Source organism: Engystomops pustulosus, chromosome 5 (genome assembly GCF_040894005.1).
Source record: "Engystomops pustulosus chromosome 5, aEngPut4.maternal, whole genome shotgun sequence".
In the NCBI taxonomy this organism is placed as follows: domain Eukaryota; kingdom Metazoa; phylum Chordata; class Amphibia; order Anura; family Leptodactylidae; genus Engystomops; species Engystomops pustulosus.
This window is the reverse complement of record NC_092415.1, coordinates 198659204-198683120: the sequence shown is the minus strand read 5'-3', so window position 1 is coordinate 198683120 and position 23917 is coordinate 198659204. Positions and strand designations below refer to the sequence as shown.

The window sequence follows — 23917 nt, the reverse complement described above, 5'->3', positions numbered from 1 at the left end:
CCCAAAATTTTTTAGGTAGGACTGAGATTAGGGCTTTGTGATGGCCGCTCCAAAACAATGGGGCAAATTAACTTACCCGGGTCCAGTGGCGATCCAGCGGCGCGATCTCCAACGCCGATTCGGGTTCTGCCGGGATTCACTAAGGTTGTGCGCCCGATGTCCACCAGGTGTCGCTGCTGCGCTGAAGTCCCCCCCATGGAAGTTCACCTTCTCCGTCCCGGTGTATGCGAGTGCTGATCTTGCGGTTTTTCCGAATCCATCGGGTTTTCATGATTTCTGACTATTTTGTGACATGCACCAGTCCCTCCACAACATAGTGCTGCCCCCAGCTTGAGGATGTTCTCAGGTTGCTCCCCTTTTCCTCCAAATGTAACGATGGTCAATGTGGCCAAACAGTTTGATTTTAGTTTTGACACTCTTACCAGCTTCAGAATGTTCATAAGGTCTTTGGATTTTGTTCTTGGGTTGATCTGCACATTTTTGACCAAAGCACATTCATCTCCAAGACACAGGACCCGTCTCCTTCCTGAGTGGCATGATGGCTGGACATTCCCATCTTCTTTGCACTTGCTTATAATTGTTTGTACAGATGAACAAGGCACCTTCAGTGTTTTTGGAAATTTCACCCTAGGATGAACCAGACTTGTGCAAGTCCACTATTCTCTTTCTGATATATTGGACAATTTCTTTAGACTTCCCATGATGTTACACAAATAAGCAGTGTGTTATTGGTGTACCTTAAAATTCATCCACAGGTGTGTCTCTGATTAACTGAGATGTTGCCAACTGACCTATCAGAAGCTTCCAAAGACATGACACCATCATATGGGCTGTCCCAAATTGGTTAAAGGCATAGTAATCTGCCTTTATTCTGATTTCATGTCAGATAGGTGGCACGGTGGCTTAGTGGTTAGTACTACAGCCTTGCAGCGCTGGGGACCTGGGTTCAAGTCCCAGGGTCAACATTTGCAAAGAGTTTGTATGTTCTCTCCACGTTTGAGTGGGTTTCCTCCGGGTCCTCCGGTTTCCTCCCACACTCCAAAACATACTGGTAGGTTGATTAGATTGTGAGCCCCATTGGGGACAGGTAATCTGTGTGCGCTATATAAATATAGGAATTATTATTTCTAAGTACATGTTATCTAAGAAAAAATTCTTTTTAAGGATAACGATCTTAAAAAGTCATTAAACTTTTGGAACCTTATTTTCTTTTCATTACAGAAATGAATACAACAGGTGATGACAGTAAACTTCGTAATTTACGAGCAGCTTCTTCGTCTTTTTTCTGCTCTTTCTCCTGTAGCGAGCAGTGTATCTGAAAGCACAGAGCTCTATCCACTTCAGACAGATAAGGAAGCTAACGATGAACTCTTTCCATATCTGGAGAATATTTCACTGAATGATTCATCTCTCTGAGGAGGTTATACAATCCAGTGAGTGTCTATATGGAGTCACAGGATAGGGGGTAACTTGCTGATTGGTGGGGGCTCCACAGATCACGAGAATTGCTGTTGTACCCCAAACAAACAAGAGTAGCCAGTCAAGTTTATGGTGGCTTCTCTATTTGTGATAGCCAAGTACTGTAATTACCTATCTCCACCAGTTCCATAGACAATTAATTAAAGGGAACCTGTCACCAGGAGACCCATTTTTAGCACTCCCCCAGTCCCCACAGAGCATAGTACATACACTGCCAAAGTGTTTTTGTATAAAAAATAGGTTTTACAGAAAAAAAGATATGTTATATTGTACCTTTCATTAGCATCTGCTGTGTGACTAGGCAATTGCCAATTGGGAGGGGCTGGAAAGGAGCAGTTCCCCCCCACCCTTGGGAAACATGTGACCTTATATATGAATAACTCCCCACACTCAGGATTGGCTGTAGAGGAGCAGGGGGCGTCGCTAAGCCAGTGATGGGTGTTTTCATATATTTGAAAAGGTCACATGGAGAAGCTGTTTCCCAAGGGTGGCGGGGGACTGCTCCTTTCCAGCCCCTCCCAATAGGCAACTGCCTAGTCACACAGCAGATGCTAATGAAAGGTACAATATAACATATCTTTTTTTCTGTAAAACCAATTTTTAATACAAAAACACTTTGGCAGTGTATGTACTATGCTCTGTGGGGACTGGGGGAGTGCTAAAAATGGGTCTCCTGGTGACAGGTTCCCTTTAAGTGGTAACATTCATGTCCAACATGCAGCTCCATTCTTTTGTGGTGCACTGGGTGTACAAAGGACACCTTTTCTCAAGATCCATAAGGGTCATACCACTGAGACCCCCACTGATCAGCAAGTCATCCCCTATCCTCCCCTAACCTGTGACTGGACAATTCCTTTAAGTCCCTAGGAAGATTATAATGTTCTTATCTAGTCAGTGGTGTAAGGGGAGAGAGAGCTGATTTACTTGAATAAAGTAGATTACATTTTGTTTCCATTATCTTTACTTTTTGTTTATAAAATTTTGTCGAAATTTTAGTTATGCTTCAATTGTTGCCACCAATCTGAAAATGGAAGACACTTGTGATACATTGTATCCTTACCAATGGTAACTCTACACTTAGGACCGCTCTTGGGGCTGCAATCAAATCCCATTCATCGTAATTATTTATATACAGAAAATACACGGAGGCGCCAACACTTGTCTGTGAGATTTTCGCTCTTTTCTCGGATCGTCTGTGATTCCAGGCTCCATAGACGATGCCAGACGCACTTCACAGTAATTAGCATTTCACTCCGCTTTCTACCTTATAGCACTTAAGACTTTATTTCTGCTATAAAAAAAAACCACAATCGTTTCATCATCGTCTTCCCTCAATCACTGCACTAATGAAACGGCTGAGAATAAAAGTCGCTAATCACTTTTATGACTTCTGCGGAGGAAGAATCTGGACACATTCAAATGGGAATTACCATAAAGTGTACGGAATTTTATAGAATTACTAAGAGGCAATGTGTCACCCGAAAGTGACTTAGTGTTTAAAATTAAGTTTTTAAGAAATCTTTTTATTTTATTTTTTTTCATATTTTCCAGATCATAAAAAAATAAAAGTTTTTCACTCTGACAACTGAGCCTCACAATCTCACACTTCATGTTATGTAATACTAGAATGAATGGTAAAACAATATATACAGATAACACAGGATCAACCAAGGGCAATAGGTTACATCACAGTTCCTTTGTGCTTAATGACCTCAGCGGAGGTCACTGAGCATGCCCACAACATTCTCCCATTGGAACCAGTCATCTCCATTATATAATATCCTATGATCTATGTGGCTGAAAGATAGACAGAGAGACAGACCGATGGACAGGCCCATGGACAGGCCCATGGACAGGCCCATGGACAGGCCCATGGACAGACCCATGGACAGACCCATGGACAGACCCATGGACAGACCCATGGACAGACCCATGGACAGACCCATGGACAGACCCATGGACAGACCCATGGACAGACCATAGATAGAGTCATACCTTATACAGCTGTAGTGTTTGAATGTACTTGCAGCCTTCTGGCACTCGAGGCACAGCTGGATGGCTCCGGGGTAGTCTTCCTCCTTCAATCAGACAACATAAGACAACATTAAGATTTTCTCCATCTCTGCCACCTGTAAATGGAATCCATCCCGATGACCTTTCCCTGTGATTCATTACCACTGAAAACAAGGATCTCAGTATTAGGAACCTAATGATTAATAATGAAAATCCTATTCTGTCTTTGATGGAAAATGCCTTTTGAAATGAGGTTTTCTGATCGCATTACAGATTATGTTATTGAAGACCTAAGTTAAGCTCTTTAGTTCCATTGAGTGGGGGGGGGGGGGCTCTCCTATTTTTCAGATACTGATGATGGGTCACCAGTATTAAAATCTGATTAGTGATCAGGAATAACTTTAATGATTTAGAATCGGAAGCACTTCCAGGACCTTTCACACAGTTTACATCTGAATTACTTACAAAATTCACCATTGTGAACCAAGCAGGACCCCAGACTTTTTGGATGCACTTTTTATATGTAGGTTGTCGTTTTAAATTTGTTTTAGTTGAAGTAATAAAGTGTTATTTTATGCTTTCTACATTTTGGTTATTGTTTCCCATTTTTTTTGTAGTGTTATTTGATTTTGGGAACAATCTATTCAATCTGGTGGGGCTACATTGTGTCCGTGCCCCCTATTACTTGTATCGGTGTTCTTTCATAACATGTAGGGAGCAACTCCCTGAATGCGGCTGTAAATGGCAGGATTGCTTCAAAGGCAAATGTGCGGCTGTCTGCTCCATAAGACTGACAGAGCGACAAGGGGTCCGGCAGAGGTACGCGGGACTCCATCAGACCCCTCGTTTTCATGATCTGTGGGGGTCTTAGCACTGATAACCTATGCTGTGGAGAGGGCCAAACCCCTTTAAATCTGAAACAATAGAAAGCGGAGTTTAGAGATAAATCTACATCTCCATCATGTGAACAGAAACCCGTATCATCCAGGTGAGACGCAAAGGGATTTACACAGTCACATATGGCTGCCTGTATAGATGAAGAATGGAATCAATAAACAGGATGATGGACAGTATATAAAGCTGTAGTAATTACATGGAACTAGTCCACTTAAGGAGACTTAAAGGGGATGTCCAGGCTTACAGAAATGAAGTGGCATAATATTGAAAAAACATATATATATTATATGTACATACACACAGTGGGGCAGATTTACTTACCCGGTTCTGTCACGATCCCGCGGTGCGTTGTCCGACGAGGATTCGGGTCCAGCCCGATTCACATAGCTCGTGCGCTCGACTTCCTGCATGTGTTGCTTCCACGCCGAGGTCCGCCGGAGTTCACCTTCTTCTTCCTGGTGCTTGTAAGTGCGTGTCTTGCGACACATTTCTAATTGTTAAATCCTGTGCGTTGTCCGATTCTGGCGGGTAGTCCGGCGGCCAGCCCCCCATTTCTGCCGCGTGCAAGCCGACGCCGATGTGCCAAAATCCGATCGCGTGCGATCAACGGAAATGTTACAAAATAATAATAAAGAAATATTAATGGAAATATAAAAAACTGTTAAAAAAAGGTAAAATAGAACTACTAAATGTCACAGTGGAGTGATCTCGGTTTTAAGCTCTTCTACACTTGGATATGATATCTGCCACTATAACTGTAAGAGCGGCAGAATTACAGCACGATCGCTGTCTACAACGGCCACTATCTAGACAAGGGCATGAAGTTAAAACATAAAATCAGACGCTTGTCAAAAGCACGTTAAAAAGGGATTTTTTTCCCCTACAGTAGTGCAGTCTGACTGAGGCCTTTAGATCAGAAATTATAGTGAAAATCCCCTATTTAAAGAGAGTCTGTCATGCTAATGAACCCACCCAGAATAAAGGCTTCATTAAAAACTATGATTAAACCCACTGCCCTTATCCCTAAATGTGACCAGGCTGTCATCATAAAAGGTCCTGGAACATTTGCAACGTCTACTCATGTATATATCTGATAACATGAAATCACAGCATGCCTCCATGGAGGATGGGGAGGAGTAGAAGTGATTTCATGTGATCAAATATATGCATAGTGTACAGTTTACCAATGTTAGGAGGCTAAATGACCTGTGATGATGTCACTCTGGCCGCATAACATGCTAAGAAGAGGCATGGGACATGGGGAGATGTAGACAGAAGGGGCCGGGAGAGGAAAACAAGCCTTCTCTGATGCCAGGCAATATAACATAAATTAGATTTTTGTGAATGTAAGGAAACTTATTTTTGGAAAAATGAAGGTTGTCAGTGAGTTCATAGAACTCTATGGGAACCTGTCACTAGATGTATATGTGAAAATGTGGTGACAGGTTTTCTTTTAGGCCGCCCCCACCCCCCGCCTAAGGGGAGGTGAATCCTAAAAACCAGGCAAGTAAACAGTACACAATAAAAGTGCTAAAGTCTATAAACTAATGATAAATCTCTCCCGTCAGTAAGTCATTTATTACACCTTTCCGTCCTCTCGTGATGCGGTCACCCGCGGGGAAGATGATTTGTATAACATGGAGGCATCTCCATCAGACGGAACTAATTAGCCCCCCCCCAACAAAATGCAAATGAGACAGCGATAAATACAGACACACCCACCTCCAGCATCTCGCTCAGGCGGACGTCCGTTCTTTGCTGGAAAAGAAGAGAACAACAAGTGATTAATCTGCTGCCGATAAATAGAGAAATACTCGGAGCGGGCGGCAGCGGGGGGGACCTCACCAGGGTCTTTATCGTGCGCAGGGACTTGAGCAGACCGATCAGTAGCTGCCGCTTGCGCTGGTTGGCCAGTAGTCCCAGGCTCGCCTGCGTAAAGCCTTCCTTAGCCACGTTCAGGTGTCTAAGATAGAAAACATAAGGACGTTACATGAAAGAAGAACCAGTCCGGTGGCGATCAATGGAAAGAGGTGAAGGTCCTGGAGGTCCGAAGTCCTGTGGATATCCTCTAATGATGGAAACACCCCAAAGGGAGCCAGAGGGATGTAACTTTTGAATAAGAAGAACCTAAAAGGCAGTATATCCCCTATTTACATTTATTTTAAACCTATAGGACTCACATATTTTTCTTAATTTTATGCATTTGCGTGGCATAAAATTTTTAAAAAAAAGGGGGGGGGGGGGATATGACATCATCTAACAATTCTATGGGGCACATTTACTTACCCGGTCCATTCGCGATCCAGCGGCGGGTTCTCCGACGCTGATTCGTGTCTCCCGGCGTTTCACTAAGGTAGTGCGCCCGATGTCCACCAGGTGTCGCTGCTGCGCTGAAGTCTGTCGGAGTTCACTGAAGTTCACCATCCTACCCTGGGTGCAGGTAAGTGCGTGTCGAGCGACACATTAATTTTTTTTAAAATACGGAGGTTCTTCCGAATCCGTCAGGTTTTTTTTCCGACGGCCACGCCCCCCAATTTCCTTCGCATGCATGCCGGCGCCGATGCGCCACAATCCAATCCGATTGGTAATTTTTGGGAAAACAGACAAAAAAAAACGCAATTTGGGCCCTTGGTAAATGACTCCCTATGATTTTGTGGCCATGGTCTGTGAACTCTGCAAATACCAATATGCTGGACAGAGATGAGCTGTGATACTACCTAAATATTTTAGGGGAAAGTGGGCGTGCTCTGTGACTATTGAAGAAGTAATTTTACAGGGGAGATAAGATGTCCCCTGCTGATTTGGTGATGTTGTGAGCATGCTCTGTGACCTGTGTAGAGGTCATTGTGCAATGAGGAGATGAGCTATGACATGAATTGGTTCTATGGGACAGTGTTGTGGGCATGCTCCATGAAGTGTGGAAGGGTCATTTTACAGGGAGAGGGAGAAGATAAGTTATAACATTCCCTATTAATTCTATGATATTGAGGGCATGCTCTGTGACTGTTGCGGAGGTCAGGATGGGTAAGCTGCACCATCACCTGTAGGGTCTGAGGGGGAGTGTTGTAGGCATGCTCTGTGACCTGTGCAGAGGTCGCTGTGCAGGGAGAAGCTGAGCTATGACATTACTTCATTCTTATCTAGTGTTGTGGGCATGCTCCATAAAGAGGTCTTTTATGGAGAGGTGAGGAGAGAGATCGGACATCGCCTTTGGAACATGATGGATCCTGTGTTATCTCTAAATTGAAGTTACCCATCATTGTAATCCTGCTTGCGATGATAATGAGTGGACTACTGAAAAGTGATCTCTACAGAACAGGAAATGTCCAATAACAGAGAGAATCCAGACAGAACTGTAAGTTTTCAGGGTTAAAAAAAAATAGATTAAACAGGAAGATTATTTAAAAAATTGTAAATTGAAAAATCCTTAAAAACGTTTAACATAAAAACTTGAGATAAACAGGAAATCATCGTCTGATGCCGTTTAACACAATATGATGACAGCTCTAACGAGCCGGAGCGTCTTCAGAGAGCCCAGACGTCCTCTCAACTCTGTAACTTGTAAGAAAATATAGAATTTCTTGTGTAATGCACAATAGACCTGAGCAAATGTGAAAGAAAATCAATTCTTCTACCTCTAAGCGGCAGACACAGCAATTACTGAGAGAGGTCTCACTGTGATTACAGCACCGGGGGCAGCGCCTAATGTGCCCCTGGATATCTAGTTACAGGCCAATGGGGGATAGGACACGCGCTGCCCTATTACAGGTGCGGGTTATTGTATGGGGTGTTCCATAGGGGGTCGCATCATAAATACTGAGGCTCCGTACATAAGAGCCAATGCAACGTATGGGTAACAGCCTTACAAGGGCTATGCTGTCACAGAGAAGACACAGGCTATGCTGGGACACAGATACAGAGAGAAGACACAGGCTATGCTGGGACATATATACAGAGAGAAGACACAGGCTATGCTGGGACACAGATACAGAGAGAAGACACAGGCTATGCTGGGACACAGATACAGAGAGAAGACACAGGCTATGCTGGGACACAGATACAGAGAGAAGACACAGGCTATGCTGGGACACAGATACAGAGAGAAGACACAGGCTATGCTGGGACACAGATACAGAGAGAAGACACGGGCTATGCTGGGACACAGATACAGAGAGAAGACACGGGCTATGCTGGGACACATATACAGAGAGAAGACACGGGCTATGCTGGGACACAGATACAAAGAGAAGACTCGGGCTATGCTGGGACACAGATACAGAGAGAAGACACAGGCTATGCTGGGGCACATATACAAAGAGAAGACACGGGCTATGCTGGGACACAGATACAAAGAGAAGACTCGGGCTATGCTGGGACACAGATACAGAGAGAAGACACAGGCTATGCTGGGGCACATATACAAAGAGAAGACACGGGCTATGCTGGGACACAGATACAGAGAGAAGACACAGGCTATGCTGGGGCACAGATACAGAGAGAAGACACGGGCTATGCTGGGACACAGATACAAAGAGAAGACACGGGCTATGCTGGGACACAGATACAGAGAGAAGACACAGGCTATGCTGGGACACAGATACAGAGAGAAGATACAGGCTATGCTGGGGCACATATACAGAGAGAAGACACGGGCTATGCTGGGACACAGATATAGAGAGAAGACACGGGCTATGCTGGGACACATATACAGAGAGAAGACACGGGCTATGCTGGGACACAGATACAGAGAGAAGACACAGGCTATGCTGGGACACAGATACAGAGAGAAGACACAGGCTATGCTGGGGCACAGATACAGAGAGAAGACACGAGCTATGCTGGGACACAGATACAGAGAGAAGACACAGGCTATGCTGGGACACAGATACAGAGAGAAGACACGGGCTATGCTGGGACACAGATACAGAGAGAAGACACAGGCTATGCTGGGACACATATACAGAGAGAAGACACGGGCTATGCTGGGACACAGATATAGAGAGAAGACACGGGGTATGCTGGGAAACAGATACAGAGAGAAGACACAGGCTATGCTGGGGCACATATACAGAGAGAAGACACAGGCTATGCTGGGACACAGATATAGAGAGAAGACACGGGCTATGCTGGGGCACATATACAGAGAGAAGACACAGGCTATGCTGGGACACAGATATAGAGAGAAGACACGGGGTATGCTGGGACACAGATATAGAGAGAAGACACAGGCTATGCTGGGGCACATATACAGAGAGAAGACACAGGCTATGCTGGGACACAGATACAGAGAGAAGACACAGGCTATGCTGGGGCACAGATACAGAGAGAAGACACAGGCTATGCTGGGGCACAGATACAGAGAGAAGACACAGGCTATGCTGGGACACAGATACAGAGAGAAGACACAGGCTATGCTGGGACACAGATACAGAGAGAAGACACAGGCTATGCTGGGACACAGATACAGAGAGAAGACACAGGCTATGCTGGGACACATATACAGAGAGAAGACACGGGCTATGCTGGGACACAGATACAGAGAGAAGACACAGGCTATGCTGGGGCACATATACAAAGAGAAGACACGGGCTATGCTGGGACACAGATACAGAGAGAAGACACAGGCTATGCTGGGACACAGATACAGAGAGAAGACACAGGCTATGCTGGGACACAGATACAGAGAGAAGACACAGGCTATGCTGGGGCACATATACAGAGAGAAGACACAAGCTATGCTGGGACACAGATACAGAGAGAAGACACAGGCTATGCTGGGACACAGATACAGAGAGAAGACACAGGCTATGCTGGGACACAGATACAGAGAGAAGACACAGGCTATGCTGGGACACAGATACAGAGAGAAGACACAAGCTATGCTGGGACACAGATATAGAGAGAAGACACAGGCTATGCTGGGACACATATACAGAGAGAAGACACGGGCTATGCTGGGACACAGATACAGAGAGAAGACACAGGCTATGCTGGGACACATATACAGAGAGAAGACACGGGCTATGCTGGGACACAGATACAGAGAGAAGACACGGGCTATGCTGGGACACAGATATAGAGAGAAGACACGGGCTATGCTGGGACACAGATACAGAGAGAAGACACAGGCTATGCTGGGACACAGATACAGAGAGAAGACACAGGCTATGCTGGGACACAGATACAGAGAGAAGACACAGGCTATGCTGGGGCACAGATACAGAGAGAAGACACAGGCTATGCTGGGACACAGATACAGAGAGAAGACACAGGCTATGCTGGGACACAGATACAGAGAGAAGACACAGGCTATGCTGGGACACAGATACAGAGAGAAGACACAGGCTATGCTGGGACACAGATACAGAGAGAAGACACAGGCTATGCTGGGACACATATACAGAGAGAAGACACAGGCTATGCTGGGGCACATATATAGAGAGAAGACACAGGCTATGATGGGACACAGATACAGAGAGAAGACACGGGCTATGCTGGGACACAGATACAGAGAGAAGACACAGGCTATGCTGGGACACAGGTATAGAGAGAAGACACGGGCTATGCTGGGACACAGATACAGAGAGAAGACACGGGCTATGCTGGGACACAGATACAGAGAGAAGACACAGGCTATGCTGGGGCACATATATAGAGAGAAGACACAGGCTATGATGGGACACAGATACAGAGAGAAGACACGGGCTATGCTGGGACACAGATACAGAGAGAAGACACAGGCTATGCTGGGACACAGGTATAGAGAGAAGACACGGGCTATGCTGGGACACAGATACAGAGAGAAGACACGGGCTATGCTGGGACACAGATACAGAGAGAAGACACAGGCTATGCTGGGGCACATATATAGAGAGAAGACACAGGCTATGATGGGACACAGATACAGAGAGAAGACACGGGCTATGCTGGGACACAGATACAGAGAGAAGACACAGGCTATGCTGGGACACAGGTATAGAGAGAAGACACGGGCTATGCTGGGACACAGATACAGAGAGAAGACACAGGCAATGCTGGGACACAGATACAGAGAGAAGACACAGGCAATGCTGGGACACATATACAGAGAGAAGACACGGGCTATGCTGGGACACATATACAGAGAGAAGACACGGGCTATGCTGGGACACATATACAGAGAGAAGACACGGGCTATGCTGGGACACAGATACAGAGAGAAGACACGGGCTATGCTGGGACACAGATACAGAGAGAAGACACAGGCTATGCTGGGACACATATACAGAGAGAAGACACAGGCTATGCTGGGACACAGATACAGAGAGAAGACACAGGCTATGCTGGAACACAGATACAGAGAGAAGACACGGGCTATGCTGGGACACAGATACAGAGAGAAGACACGGGCTATGCTGGGACACAGATACAGAGAGAAGACACAAGCTATGCTGGGACACAGATACAGAGAGAAGACACAAGCTATGCTGGGACACAGATACAGAGAGAAGACACAGGCTATGCTGGGACACAGATACAGAGAGAAGACACAAGCTATGCTGGGGCACAGATACAGAGAGAAGACACGGGCTATGCTGGGACACAGATACAGAGAGAAGACACAGGCTATGCTGGGACACAGATACAGAGAGAAGACACAAGCTATGCTGGGACACATATACAGAGAGAAGACACAGGCTATGCTGGGACACAGATACAGAGAGAAGACACAAGCTATGCTGGGGCACAGATACAGAGAGAAGACACAGGCTATGCTGGGACACAGATACAGAGAGAAGACACCGGCTATGCTGGGGCACATATACAGAGAGAAGACACGGGCTATGCTGGGACACAGATACAGAGAGAAGACACGGGCTATGCTGGGACACAGATACAGAGAGAAGACACGGGCTATGCTGGGACACAGATACAGAGAGAAGACACGGGCTATGCTGGGACACAGATACAGAGAGAAGACACAAGCTATGCTGGGACACAGATACAGAGAGAAGACACAAGCTATGCTGGGACACAGATACAGAGAGAAGACACAGGCTATGCTGGGACACAGATACAGAGAGAAGACACAAGCTATGCTGGGACACATATACAGAGAGAAGACACAGGCTATGCTGGGACACAGATACAGAGAGAAGACACAAGCTATGCTGGGACACAGATACAGAGAGAAGACACGGGCTATGCTGGGACACAGATACAGAGAGAAGACACAAGCTATGCTGGGACACAGATACAGAGAGAAGACACAAGCTATGCTGGGACACAGATACAGAGAGAAGACACGGGCTATGCTGGGACACAGATACAGAGAGAAGACACAAGCTATGCTGGGACACATATACAGAGAGAAGACACAGGCTATGCTGGGACACAGATACAGAGAGAAGACACAAGCTATGCTGGGACACAGATACAGAGAGAAGACACAGGCTATGCTGGGGCACAGATACAGAGAGAAGACACAGGCTATGCTGGGGCACAGATACAGAGAGAAGACACAGGCTATGCTGGGACACAGATACAGAGAGAAGACACCGGCTATGCTGGGGCACATATACAGAGAGAAGACACGGGCTATGCTGGGACACAGATACAGAGAGAAGACACGGGCTATGCTGGGGCACATATACAGAGAGAAGACACAGGCTATGCTGGGACACAGATACAGAGAGAAGACACAGGCTATGCTGGGACACATATACAGAGAGAAGACACGGGCTATGCTGGGACACAGATACAGAGAGAAGACACGGGCTATGCTGGGGCACATATACAGAGAGAAGACACAGGCTATGCTGGGACACAGATACAGAGAGAAGACACAGGCTATGCTGGGACACATATACAGAGAGAAGACACAGGCTATGCTGGGACACAGATACAGAGAGAAGACATGGACTATGCTGGGACACAGATACAGAGAGAAGACACTGGCTGCTACATGTGGCTACCAGCGGCTACTATGGCGGCGTCCTGGTGTCATTACCTCCTGCCATTCGTACAGATGACGGCGGCCAGCTGAAGACTCGTCTGCAGAGACGTCACCCGCTCCAACTCCTGCAAAACAAGGGAGATTTACCATCACACGTTGTCTCCTAAGACTCAGCAGCCGCCGTGTGAATAAGGAAAGTTACAACACAAATAAAACTATTTGCTGTCACATCGTGCGCCCTGCCGGGAACGTTCCCGCTGCTTGTAAAGATCCTAAATAACAGCATTTATCTGATGTGTGAAGGGATGTACATAAAGACAACTGCCAGACAAAGGATCTGCTAAAACACATCCCAGCGGGCGCCAGCACAAGGATTTCTCAAGGACATGAAGTAAGGAGTAAGAATGGCAGGTTCCAGATTTCCCAAAAAAATATAAAAAGAAAATAAAAATTCTTGAATTTTTCCCCTCAGTTCCAGCACCTGTGCTCCCGTCCCCCCTGGGGCCTCCAGTGCTGTAGGACTGGAAGGGACGATGTCACTTTTAATTTGTATGGGATGTTCATTCACACGTGAGCACTTGGCCAGAAGTCCCATCCACTATTCATTCGGTTATTATCACTCCAGGCTCCATAGGATTGAAAGGTCTGGGGGGGACCAGAGCAGTGGTGACGGAACTGGGGGACTTTTAAATGACAGGCAACTCCTTTAAAATGGTTGTCTTAAAGGAGGTTCCCATTATCTGCACCCCTCAGTTACAACCCACAGCAAAAAATGATGGGGCTTATTTACCAAGGGTCCCGCGGCCGCGATTCTGTCAGGTTTTCTGACTTTTTTGGGGATCGCACCACTGGGACAGGTATTTAGTAGGCGATTGTGTCGCACGCAATCGGATTGTGTCGCAATCGCGCCAGGTTTCATGCGACACAAATCGGAGGATGGCCGACCGATTCGGACAAACCGCGGGATTAATCTTAAAAATTGTGTCACAAGCCAAGCACTTACATACACCGGGAAGAAGAAGGTGAACTCCTGCGGACCTGATCGGGGAAGCGACACATTCAGCAAAATCGGGCACACGATCTTCTTGAATCGCGGCACAACGTCGTCAGACAATGCACTTTCGGGATCTCCTCCGGACCAGGTCAGTAAATGTGCCCCGATGTCTTGCACGCTGGAGTACAGGACCTGTTAGATGGTCCATTGAACTCTTAAAATATACTAATGCAGGGGTCGGGAACCTGTGGCTTGGGAGCTACATCTGGCTCGAAGACAAATCTTTAATAACTAGCGACCAGCGGTGTGCGCGTCTAAGACACCCGCAGTGCTGATCACTGTATGCAGTGTGTTACCACAGTCTGTATCCATTGTGCAACCCAGAAGTGGACACCGGCATCCTAAGCAACAGCGACGGCCCGGGTCATTGAGAAGAGCGCAGGAGCGGTGTGGAGCCAGCTGCTGTGACTATAAAGCTAATAGGGGCATGTGCTGCGGCTACCAATCTACTGATCCCGACCCCTGATCTAATGTGTAGTGAGGGTCTCCTGATGGTAGATGTGAGGTGGGTAAGGATCGGACATTTGGATTTCCAAGCCAAAGGTTTTTTTTTTCTTTTTTTTTTAATACCAAGCAACAGGAGAAGGAGAGAGGCCACAATAAGAGGAAGAGGGAAGACAGGGGGCCACAATATGAGGCAGAGGGATGACAAAGGGCCACAATATGAGGGGGAAGGAGGCCACAATATGAGCGGGATGGAGGACAGGAGGCCACAATATGAGCGGGATGGAGGAAAGGAGGCCACAATATGAGCGGGATGGAGGACAGGAGCCCACAATAGGAGGGGGATGGAGGACAGGAGCCCACAATAGGAGGGGGATGGAGGACAGGAGCCCACAATAGGAGGGGGATGGAGGACAGGAGCCCACAATAGGAGGGGGATGGAGGACAGGCGGCCACAATAGGAGGGGAATGGAGGACAGGAGGCCACAATATGAGGAGGATGGAGGACAGGCGGCCACAATAGGAGGGGAATGGAGGACAGGAGGCCACAATATGAGGAGGATGGAGGACAGGCGGCCACAATAGGAGGGGGATGGAGGACAGGCGGCCACAATAGGAGGGGGATGGAGGACAGGCGGCCACAATACGAGGGGAATGGAGGACAGGAGGCCACAATATGAGGGGGATGGAGGACAGGAGGCCACAATAGGAGGGGGATGGAGGACAGGCGGCCACAATAGGAGGGGGATGGAGGACAGGAGGCCACAATACGAGGGGAATGGAGGACAGGAGGCCACAATATGAGGAGGATGGAGGACAGGCGGCCACAATAGGAGGGGGATGGAGGACAGGAGGCCACAATAGGAGGGGGATGGAGGATGAGAGGGGCCACAATATGAGGGGGATGTAGGACGGGGTCACCTATCACCCTGAATCTTAGGGTTCTTCTTTACCTCTTCTCCAACAATTGTTTAGTTTGGCTGCACAGCCAGGTTGAGGAAGAGTTGTGGTCTTCCCAAAATTCTTCCATTTAAGGATTATGGAGGCCACTGTGCTCTTAGTAACCTTGAGTGCAGCAGAAATTCCCTTGTAACCTTGCCTTGCCACAATTCTGTCTCTGAGCTCCTTGGGCAGTTCCTTAGACCTCATAATTCTCATGTGCTCTGACGAGCACTGTGAGCTGTGAGGTCTTAATACATACAAGTGTGTGCCTTTCCTAATTAAGTCCAATCACTTTAATTAAACACAGCTGGACTGCAATGAAGGAGAAGAAGCATCTCAAGGAGGATCAGAAGGAAATGGACAGCATGTGAGTTATATAGCAGTGTCACAGCAAAGGGTCTGAATACTTATGACCATGTGTTATTTCAGTTTTTCTTGTTTAATAAATTAGCAAAAATATCTACATTTCTGTTTTGTTTCTGTCAAGGAGGCGGCACAAAGTACATTAAAGCGGATGTCCGAGGGCATAAAAAACCCTTGGGTGGCTGGGATGGGAGAGGTTAAAAAACATAAACATGTACTTACTTCTGTGGTCCCTCCCGGCCTCCAGCGCTGCCATCACTCCAGTTCATGCCACGTGTAAAAAAACAGGGGCACGGAAGCAGCGCTGTGCTCAGCTTCCGGCCCTCCGAGATTGCAAGCCACGCCCACTCGTCCTGCATGATACAAATCTGGGAATAGGGACGGGTAGGTGTGACTGGTCACCTCGCCTGCCTGGAAGCTGAATGCAGCGAGGCTTCCGTGCCCCTGTTTGTTTACGGTATGGACTGGAGGGATGCTGGGAGTAAATGGTTATCTTTTCAACCCGCCCCATCACCCCTTATGGAGGATATAGATGGACAGAATAATGACAGTTATTAATAATAATTACACAGGTTACTGTCACACAGTTATAAGGACATCACAGCTCAGCCTCCCTGACTGTATACTTATGGTATGGAGAATATAGATGGAGAGGATAATCACAGTTACTAATAATAATTACACAGGTTCCTGTCACACAGTTATAAGGAGATCACAGCTCAGCCTCCCTGACTGTATACTTATGGTATGGAGAATATAGATGGAGAGGATAATCACAGTTACTAATAATAATTACACAGGTTCCTGTCACACAGTTATATATAAGGAGATCACAGCTCAGCCTCCCTGACTGTATACTTATGGTATGGAGAATATAGATGGAGAGGATAATCACAGTTACTAATAATAATTACACAGGTTCCTGTCACACAGTTATATATAAGGAGATCACAGCTCAGCCTCCCTGACTGTATACTTATGGTATGGAGAATATAGATGGAGAGGATAATCACAGTTACTAATAATAATAATTACACAGGTTCCTGTCACACAGTTATAAGGACATCACAGCTCAGCCTCCCTGACTGTATACTTATGGTATGGAGAATATAGATGGAGAGGATAATCACAGTTACTAATAATAATTACACAGGTTCCTGTCACACAGGTATAAGGAGAACACAGCTCAGCCTCCCTGACTGTATACTTATGGTATGGAGAATATAGATGGAGAGGATAATCACAGTTACTAATAATAATTACACAGGTTCCTGTCACACAGTTATATATAAGGAGATCACAGCTCAGCCTCCCTGACTGTATACTTATGGTATGGGGAATATAGATGGAGAGGATAATCACAGTTACTAATAATAATTACACAGGTTCCTGTCACACAGTTATATATAAGGAGATCACAGCTCAGCCTCCCTGACTGTATACTTATAGTATGGAGAATATAGATGGAGAGGATAATCACAGTTACTAATAATAATTACACAGGTTCCTGTCACACAGGTATAAGGAGATCACAGCTCAGCCTCCCTGACTGTATAATTATGGTATGGAGAATATAGATGGAGGATAATCACAGTTACTAATAATAATTACACAGGTTCCTGTCACACAGTTATAAGGAGATCACAGCTCAGCCTCCCTGACTGTATACTTATGGTATGGAGAATATAGATGGAGAGGATAATCACAGATACTAATAATAATTACACAGGTTCCTGTCACACAGGTATAAGGAGATCACAGCTCAGCCTCCCTGACTGTATACTTATGGTATGGAGAATATAGATGGAGAGGATAATCACAGTTACTAATAATAATTACACAGGTTCCTGTCACACAGTTATATATGAGATCACAGCTCAGCCTCCCTGACTGTATACTTATGGTATGGAGAATATAGATGGGGAGGATAATCACAGTTACTAATAATAATTACACAGGTTCCTGTTACACAGATATAAGGAGATCACAGCTCAGCCTCCCTGACAGTATACTTATGGTATGGAGAATATAGATGGAGGATAATCACAGTTACTAATAATAATTACACAGGTTCCTGTCACAGAGTTATAAGGACATCACAGCTCAGCCTCCCTGACTGTATACTTATGGTATGGAGAATATAGATGGGGAGGATAATCACAGTTACTAATAATAATTACACAGGTTCCTGTTACACAGTATAAGGAGATCACAGCTCAGCCTCCCTGACTGTATACTTATGGTATGGAGAATATAGATGGGGAGGATAATCACAGTTACTAATAATAATTACACAGGTTCCTGTTACACAGATATAAGGAGATCACAGCTCAGCCTCCCTGACTGTATACTTATGGTATGGAGACTATAGATGGAGAGGATAATCACAGTTACTAATAATAATTACACAGGTTCCTGTCACACAGTTATAAAGAGATCACAGCTCAGCCTCCCTGACTGTATACTTATGGTATGGAGAATATAGATGGGGAGGATAATTACAGTTACTAATAATAATTACACAGGTTCCTGTCACACAGTTATAAGGAGATTACAGCTCAGCCTACTTATGGTATGGAGAATATAGATGGAAAGGATAATTACTGTGAAATGCCCTTGCTAGAAGAGATTGTTTTGTCTATATGGCTGGTCATGCAATGCTGTGCTGAGGCATCATGAGATGGATAGCAAACCAGAAAAGAAATGTACAAATGAATAAATTGTTCAGCAGACGAGAGGCTGTACTGCAAAAAATAACACAAATATAAAAGAGGAGCAGGGTGTAATATAAAGAACTTTAATTCATGCCGTCCCGTTTCTAAAGTTGTATTAGTAATTTTTATCAGCAACCACCAGGTGTAACTGCCTTCACAAAATAAGAATTAGTATGGACAAGGGAAGGGGGTGAAGGGTGCCATGCAATGTGCCAACCGCGTCCCGATCTCACCGTCTGATGCTCCTGAGAGTCATAGACAGAGGCACAAAGTATTTGGAGATGTGAGGATAATTGTTGGGATGTAACACTGTGTGATCTCAGCGCCTCCTCCCCACCCCGTCACGGACTTATACCGAGATAATTGCCGGCCTTGGAGGGGAGCGGATCAATATTTGGCACAGTCAATCTGTGCGCTCCGCTAATGCAAATGCTGGGCTGTAGTTACTCTTCAAGATCCACTAATCAGAAGGGAATATTGTCTGGCGGCAGGTGAGGACGCGGCGCGTGTGAGCGGAATCCAGAACTCACAACAAATAGCGCCGCAGCCGCAGGGCACAGACGACTCCTTCCAAAGTCACAATGGAGAAGGGTTACAGCCGGATACTAACGTCCGAACCAAGGAAAACAAACTGTAGACCTTATGGAATCAAGTATGAGGGGTCAGCAATAAAGGGGGCGTCCAGTTTTATCTTTTGTAGTCATACCCTTTAAAAGTTGAACAGTCACCACTGCCACTATGTTTTAGATAATGGGGCAGATTTACTTACCCGGTCCTGTTGCGATCCTGGGGTGCGTTGTCCGTTGAGGATTCGGGTCCGGCGCGATTCACTAAGATCGTGCGCCCGAGTTCCTGCAGGTGTCACTGCTGCGCCGAGGTCCGCCGGAGTTCACCATCTACTTCCTGGTGCATGTAAGGGCTTGATCTTGCGTCAAAATGCGGTTTTTAAATTCCGCGTTTTTATCGAATCCGTTGGTTTGTCCGACGGCCATGCCCCCCCCCCCCCCCCCCCGATTTCTGCCGCGTGCATGCCGACGCCGATGCGCCACAATCCAATCGCGTGCGCCAAAAACCCGGGGCAATTCAGGGCAAATCAGAAATATTCGGAAAACCAGACGAAAGTGCGGCGTTCGAACCCTTAGTAAATGAGCCCCAATGTATTCATTGACAATTGGGTGAAAACCTTCCCTTTCCAAATATTTGACAACTGGGCGGTCACATTCCCTGTGCAATCATTTGGTAACTGGACATTTTCCCTTTACAATAATTCGACAATAGGGCGGAAACCTTTCCTTTCCAATCATTTGACAACAGGGCAGTAACGAGACCGGTTCCAAACATTTGGTAACTGGAGAGTTAAATTACCCTTTCCAATGTTTTGAAAACTGGGCGGCAACATTACCCTTTCCATTAATTTGACAACTGGGCGGTGACATTAACCTATTTTAATAAATTGACAACTGAGCCGAAAGTTTCACTTTCCAATAATTTGACAACTGTGAAGTAACAGTAACGTTTTTTAATAATTTGACAAGTGAGTGAAAACATTCCCTTTCCAATCATTTGACAACCGGATGGTAACATAATCCTTCTCAACAATTTGACAACTAGGCGTTAAATGTCACATGTGGTCAGGGTCACGGTCCTAACCGTAAATTTAAAAAATTTTTTTGGAGGAATAACACAGGAAGAGAAGAGTTGAGACAATGTATTATATGTAAATAAATTTGTTATATCAGATAGGACACTGTGTACAATCTCCTCAGCTCCCCCTGCTCTATAACAAGCTGCATGCAGAAAGGACACTATGTACAATCTGCTCAGCTCCTCCTGCTCTATAACATGTTGCCTGCAGATAGGACACTATGTACAATCTCCTCAGCTCCCCCTGCTCTATAACAAGCTGCATGCAGAAAGGACACTATGTACAATCTGCTCAGCTCCTCCTCCTCTATAACATGTTGCCTGCAGATAGGACACTATGTACAATCTGCTCAGCTCCTCCTGCACTATAACATGCTGCCTGCAGATAGGACACTATGTACAATCTGCTCAGCTCCTCCTGCACTATAACATGCTGCCTGCAGATAGGACACTATGTACAATCTGCTCAGCTCCTCCTGCTCTATAACAAGCTGCCTGCAGATAGGACACCATGTACAATCTGCTCAGCTCTTTCTGCTCTATAACAAGCTGCCTGCAGATAGGACACCATGTACAATCTGCTCAGCTTCTCCTGCTCTATAACATGCTGCCTGCAGATAGGACACTATGTATAATCTGCTCTGCTCCTTCTGCTCTATAATATGCTGCCTGCAGATAGGACACAATTGACAATCTGCTCAGCTCTTTCTGCTCTATAACAAGCTGCCTGCAGATAGGACACCATGTACAATCTGCTAAGCTCCCCCTGCTCTATAACATGCTGCCTGCAGATAGGACACTATGTATAATCTGCTCAGCTCCTCCTGCTCTATAATATGCTGCCTGCAGATAGGACACTATGTATAATCTGCTCAGCTCCTCCTGCTCTATAAAATGCTGCCTGCAGATAGGACACTATGTACAATCTGTTCTGCTCTATAACAAGCTGCCTGCAGATAGGACACTTTGTACAATCTGCTCAGCTCCTCCTGCTCTATAACAAGCTGCCTGCAGATAGGACACTATGTACAATCTGCTCAGTGCCTCCTGCTCTATAACATGCTGCCTGCAGATAGGACACTTCGTACAATCTGCTAAGCTCCCCCTGCTCTATAACATGCTGCCTGCAGATAGGACACTATGTATAATTTGCTCAGCTCCTCCTGCTCTATAACATGCTGCCTGCAGATAGGACACTATGTAAAATCTGCTCAGCTCCTCCTGCTCTATAACATGCTGCCTGCAGATAGGACACTATGTACAATCTGCTCAGCTCCTCCTCCTCTATAACATGCTGCCTGCAGATAGGACACTATGTACAATCTGCTCAGCTCCTCCTGCTCTATAACATGCTGCTTGCACATAGGACACTATGTAATGTTATACAGAATACACTGTATACAGATATTTGTTGACATTCTGTATTTCACCACCTCCCCCCATCATGCGGGATCCATGACACAATCCATGTGACTACAACCGCTCAGTTATTATTAATAAAATTGCAGCTGAGATCTGATGTAAGAGCCGCTCCAAAGCCTGAAGTGGGACTTGAGTTTTTTGGCGCCTCCTCACAGACGCACGATACAAAAAGCCTCATCCAGCAAAATCAAATTGCTTTCCACAAATTGCCTTGAACGCTGGAGATTGGATGCAGATTGCCCCAATTTGTCTCCCTCAGAGAAACGATTAAATGAGTGCAGGGGTCACCGCCAAGCACATGGCGTCCGGCGTATACAAAACCGTATCAGGGGGGAGAGCGGCGAGGTGCTGGGCTTAAAGGGCTGCGGCAGAGAAGTGACAAGAGAAATGTTTAAAAATTCTGGAAAACCCCACAGGGACTGGTTACCCCATCGCACAGGGACTTCCCCTAATGTCTTACAGGCCATGTCCAAGGTCAAGGAGGTCACTGACCGGGGAAGAGTTGCTGAAGACCAGATGGATCGCTGCAAGGGTGTGTACACTTATGGAAGTTATTTGGCATCCCTGCCCAAGCATCCATGGAATTTTCCAGAATTCCAGAAAAAACCCATTTAAGAGATTCCATTGCTTAAAAAATTAATGACTGCCTTCTCCAAAAGGGTCTCATCTGCTGCAGAACCTCATAATACACACCTCAGCTGCTGCAGAACATCTCAATACACACCTCAGCTGCTGCAGAACATCACAATACACAACTCAGCTGCTGCAGAACATCACAATACACGCCTCAGCTGCTGCAGAACACCTCAATACACGCCTCAGCTGCTGTAGATCATCACAATACACGCCTCAGCTGCTGCAGAACACCTCAATACACGCCTCAGCTGCTGCAGAACACCTCAATACACGCCTCAGCTGCTGCAGAACACCTCAATACACGCCTCAGCTGCTGCAGAACACCACAATACACGCCTCAGCTGCTGCAGAACACCACAATACACGCCTCAGCTGCTGCAGAACACCACAATACACGCCTCAGCTGCTGCAGAACACCACAATACACGCCTCAGCTGCTGCAGAACACCACAATACACACCTCAGCTGCTGCAGAACACCACAATACACACCTCAGCTGCTGCAGAACACCACAATACACACCTCAGCTGCTGCAGAACACCTCAATACACGCCTCAGCTGCTGCAGAACACCTCAATACACGCCTCAGCTGCTGCAGAACACCTCAATACACGCCTCACCTGCTGCAGAACACCTCAATACACGCCTCAGGTGCTGCAGAACATCACCACACCTCAGCTGCTGCAGAACATCTCAACACACACCTCAGCTGCTGCAGAACATCTCAATTCACACCTCAGCTGCTGCAGAACATCTCAATTCACACCTCAGCTGCTGCAGAACATCTCAATTCACACCTCAGCTGCTGCAGAACATCTCAATTCACACCTCAGCTGCTGCAGAACATCTCAATTTACACCTCAGCTGCTGTAGAACATCTCAATTTACACCTCAGCTGCTGCAGAACATCTCAATACACACCTCAGCTTCTGCAGAACATCACAATACACACAGCTGCTGCAGAACATCTCAATTCACACCTCAGCTGCTGCAGAACATCTCATTACACACCTCAGCTGCTGCAGAACATCTCATTACACACCTCAGCTGCTGCAGAACATCACAATACACATCTAACTGCATGAAAAACAATATAAACCCCAATATATTTATTTAAAACAAAAACTGACCACTTCTAGCCTTTATCATCACTATGTAGGACAAAACCAAACAAAAGCAAAACAACATAAATAAAACCAGAGAGAGCCGCCACCAGCACCCGCTCTACGCCCCCCCCCCCCTGAAATCTTACGTTAGTCTGCTAGAAAACAAATAACAGTGAGCTGGGGAGGAAGAGGTCAATAAAAGCTTTATAAAAAGCCAATTTGTGGAAGTCAGAATGGATGGGACTCAGCCGAGCGTGACCCCCGATAT

General features: G+C 46.2%; 1 protein-coding gene across 1 annotated transcript in view; it reads right to left on the bottom strand.

Moving 5' to 3' along the window:
• Window positions 1-23917, bottom strand: part of VPS50 (VPS50 subunit of EARP/GARPII complex) — a 136287-nt gene that overhangs the window by 79243 nt on the left and 33127 nt on the right. Inside the window, exons 6-9 of the mRNA XM_072154323.1 lie at window positions 13379-13449; window positions 6235-6352; window positions 6112-6147; window positions 3475-3557 (exon numbers count right to left, since the gene is read on the bottom strand). Of these exons, the coding sequence (XP_072010424.1) occupies window positions 3475-3557; window positions 6112-6147; window positions 6235-6352; window positions 13379-13449 (308 nt within the window). The remainder of the gene's footprint in view (window positions 1-3474; window positions 3558-6111; window positions 6148-6234; window positions 6353-13378; window positions 13450-23917) is intronic.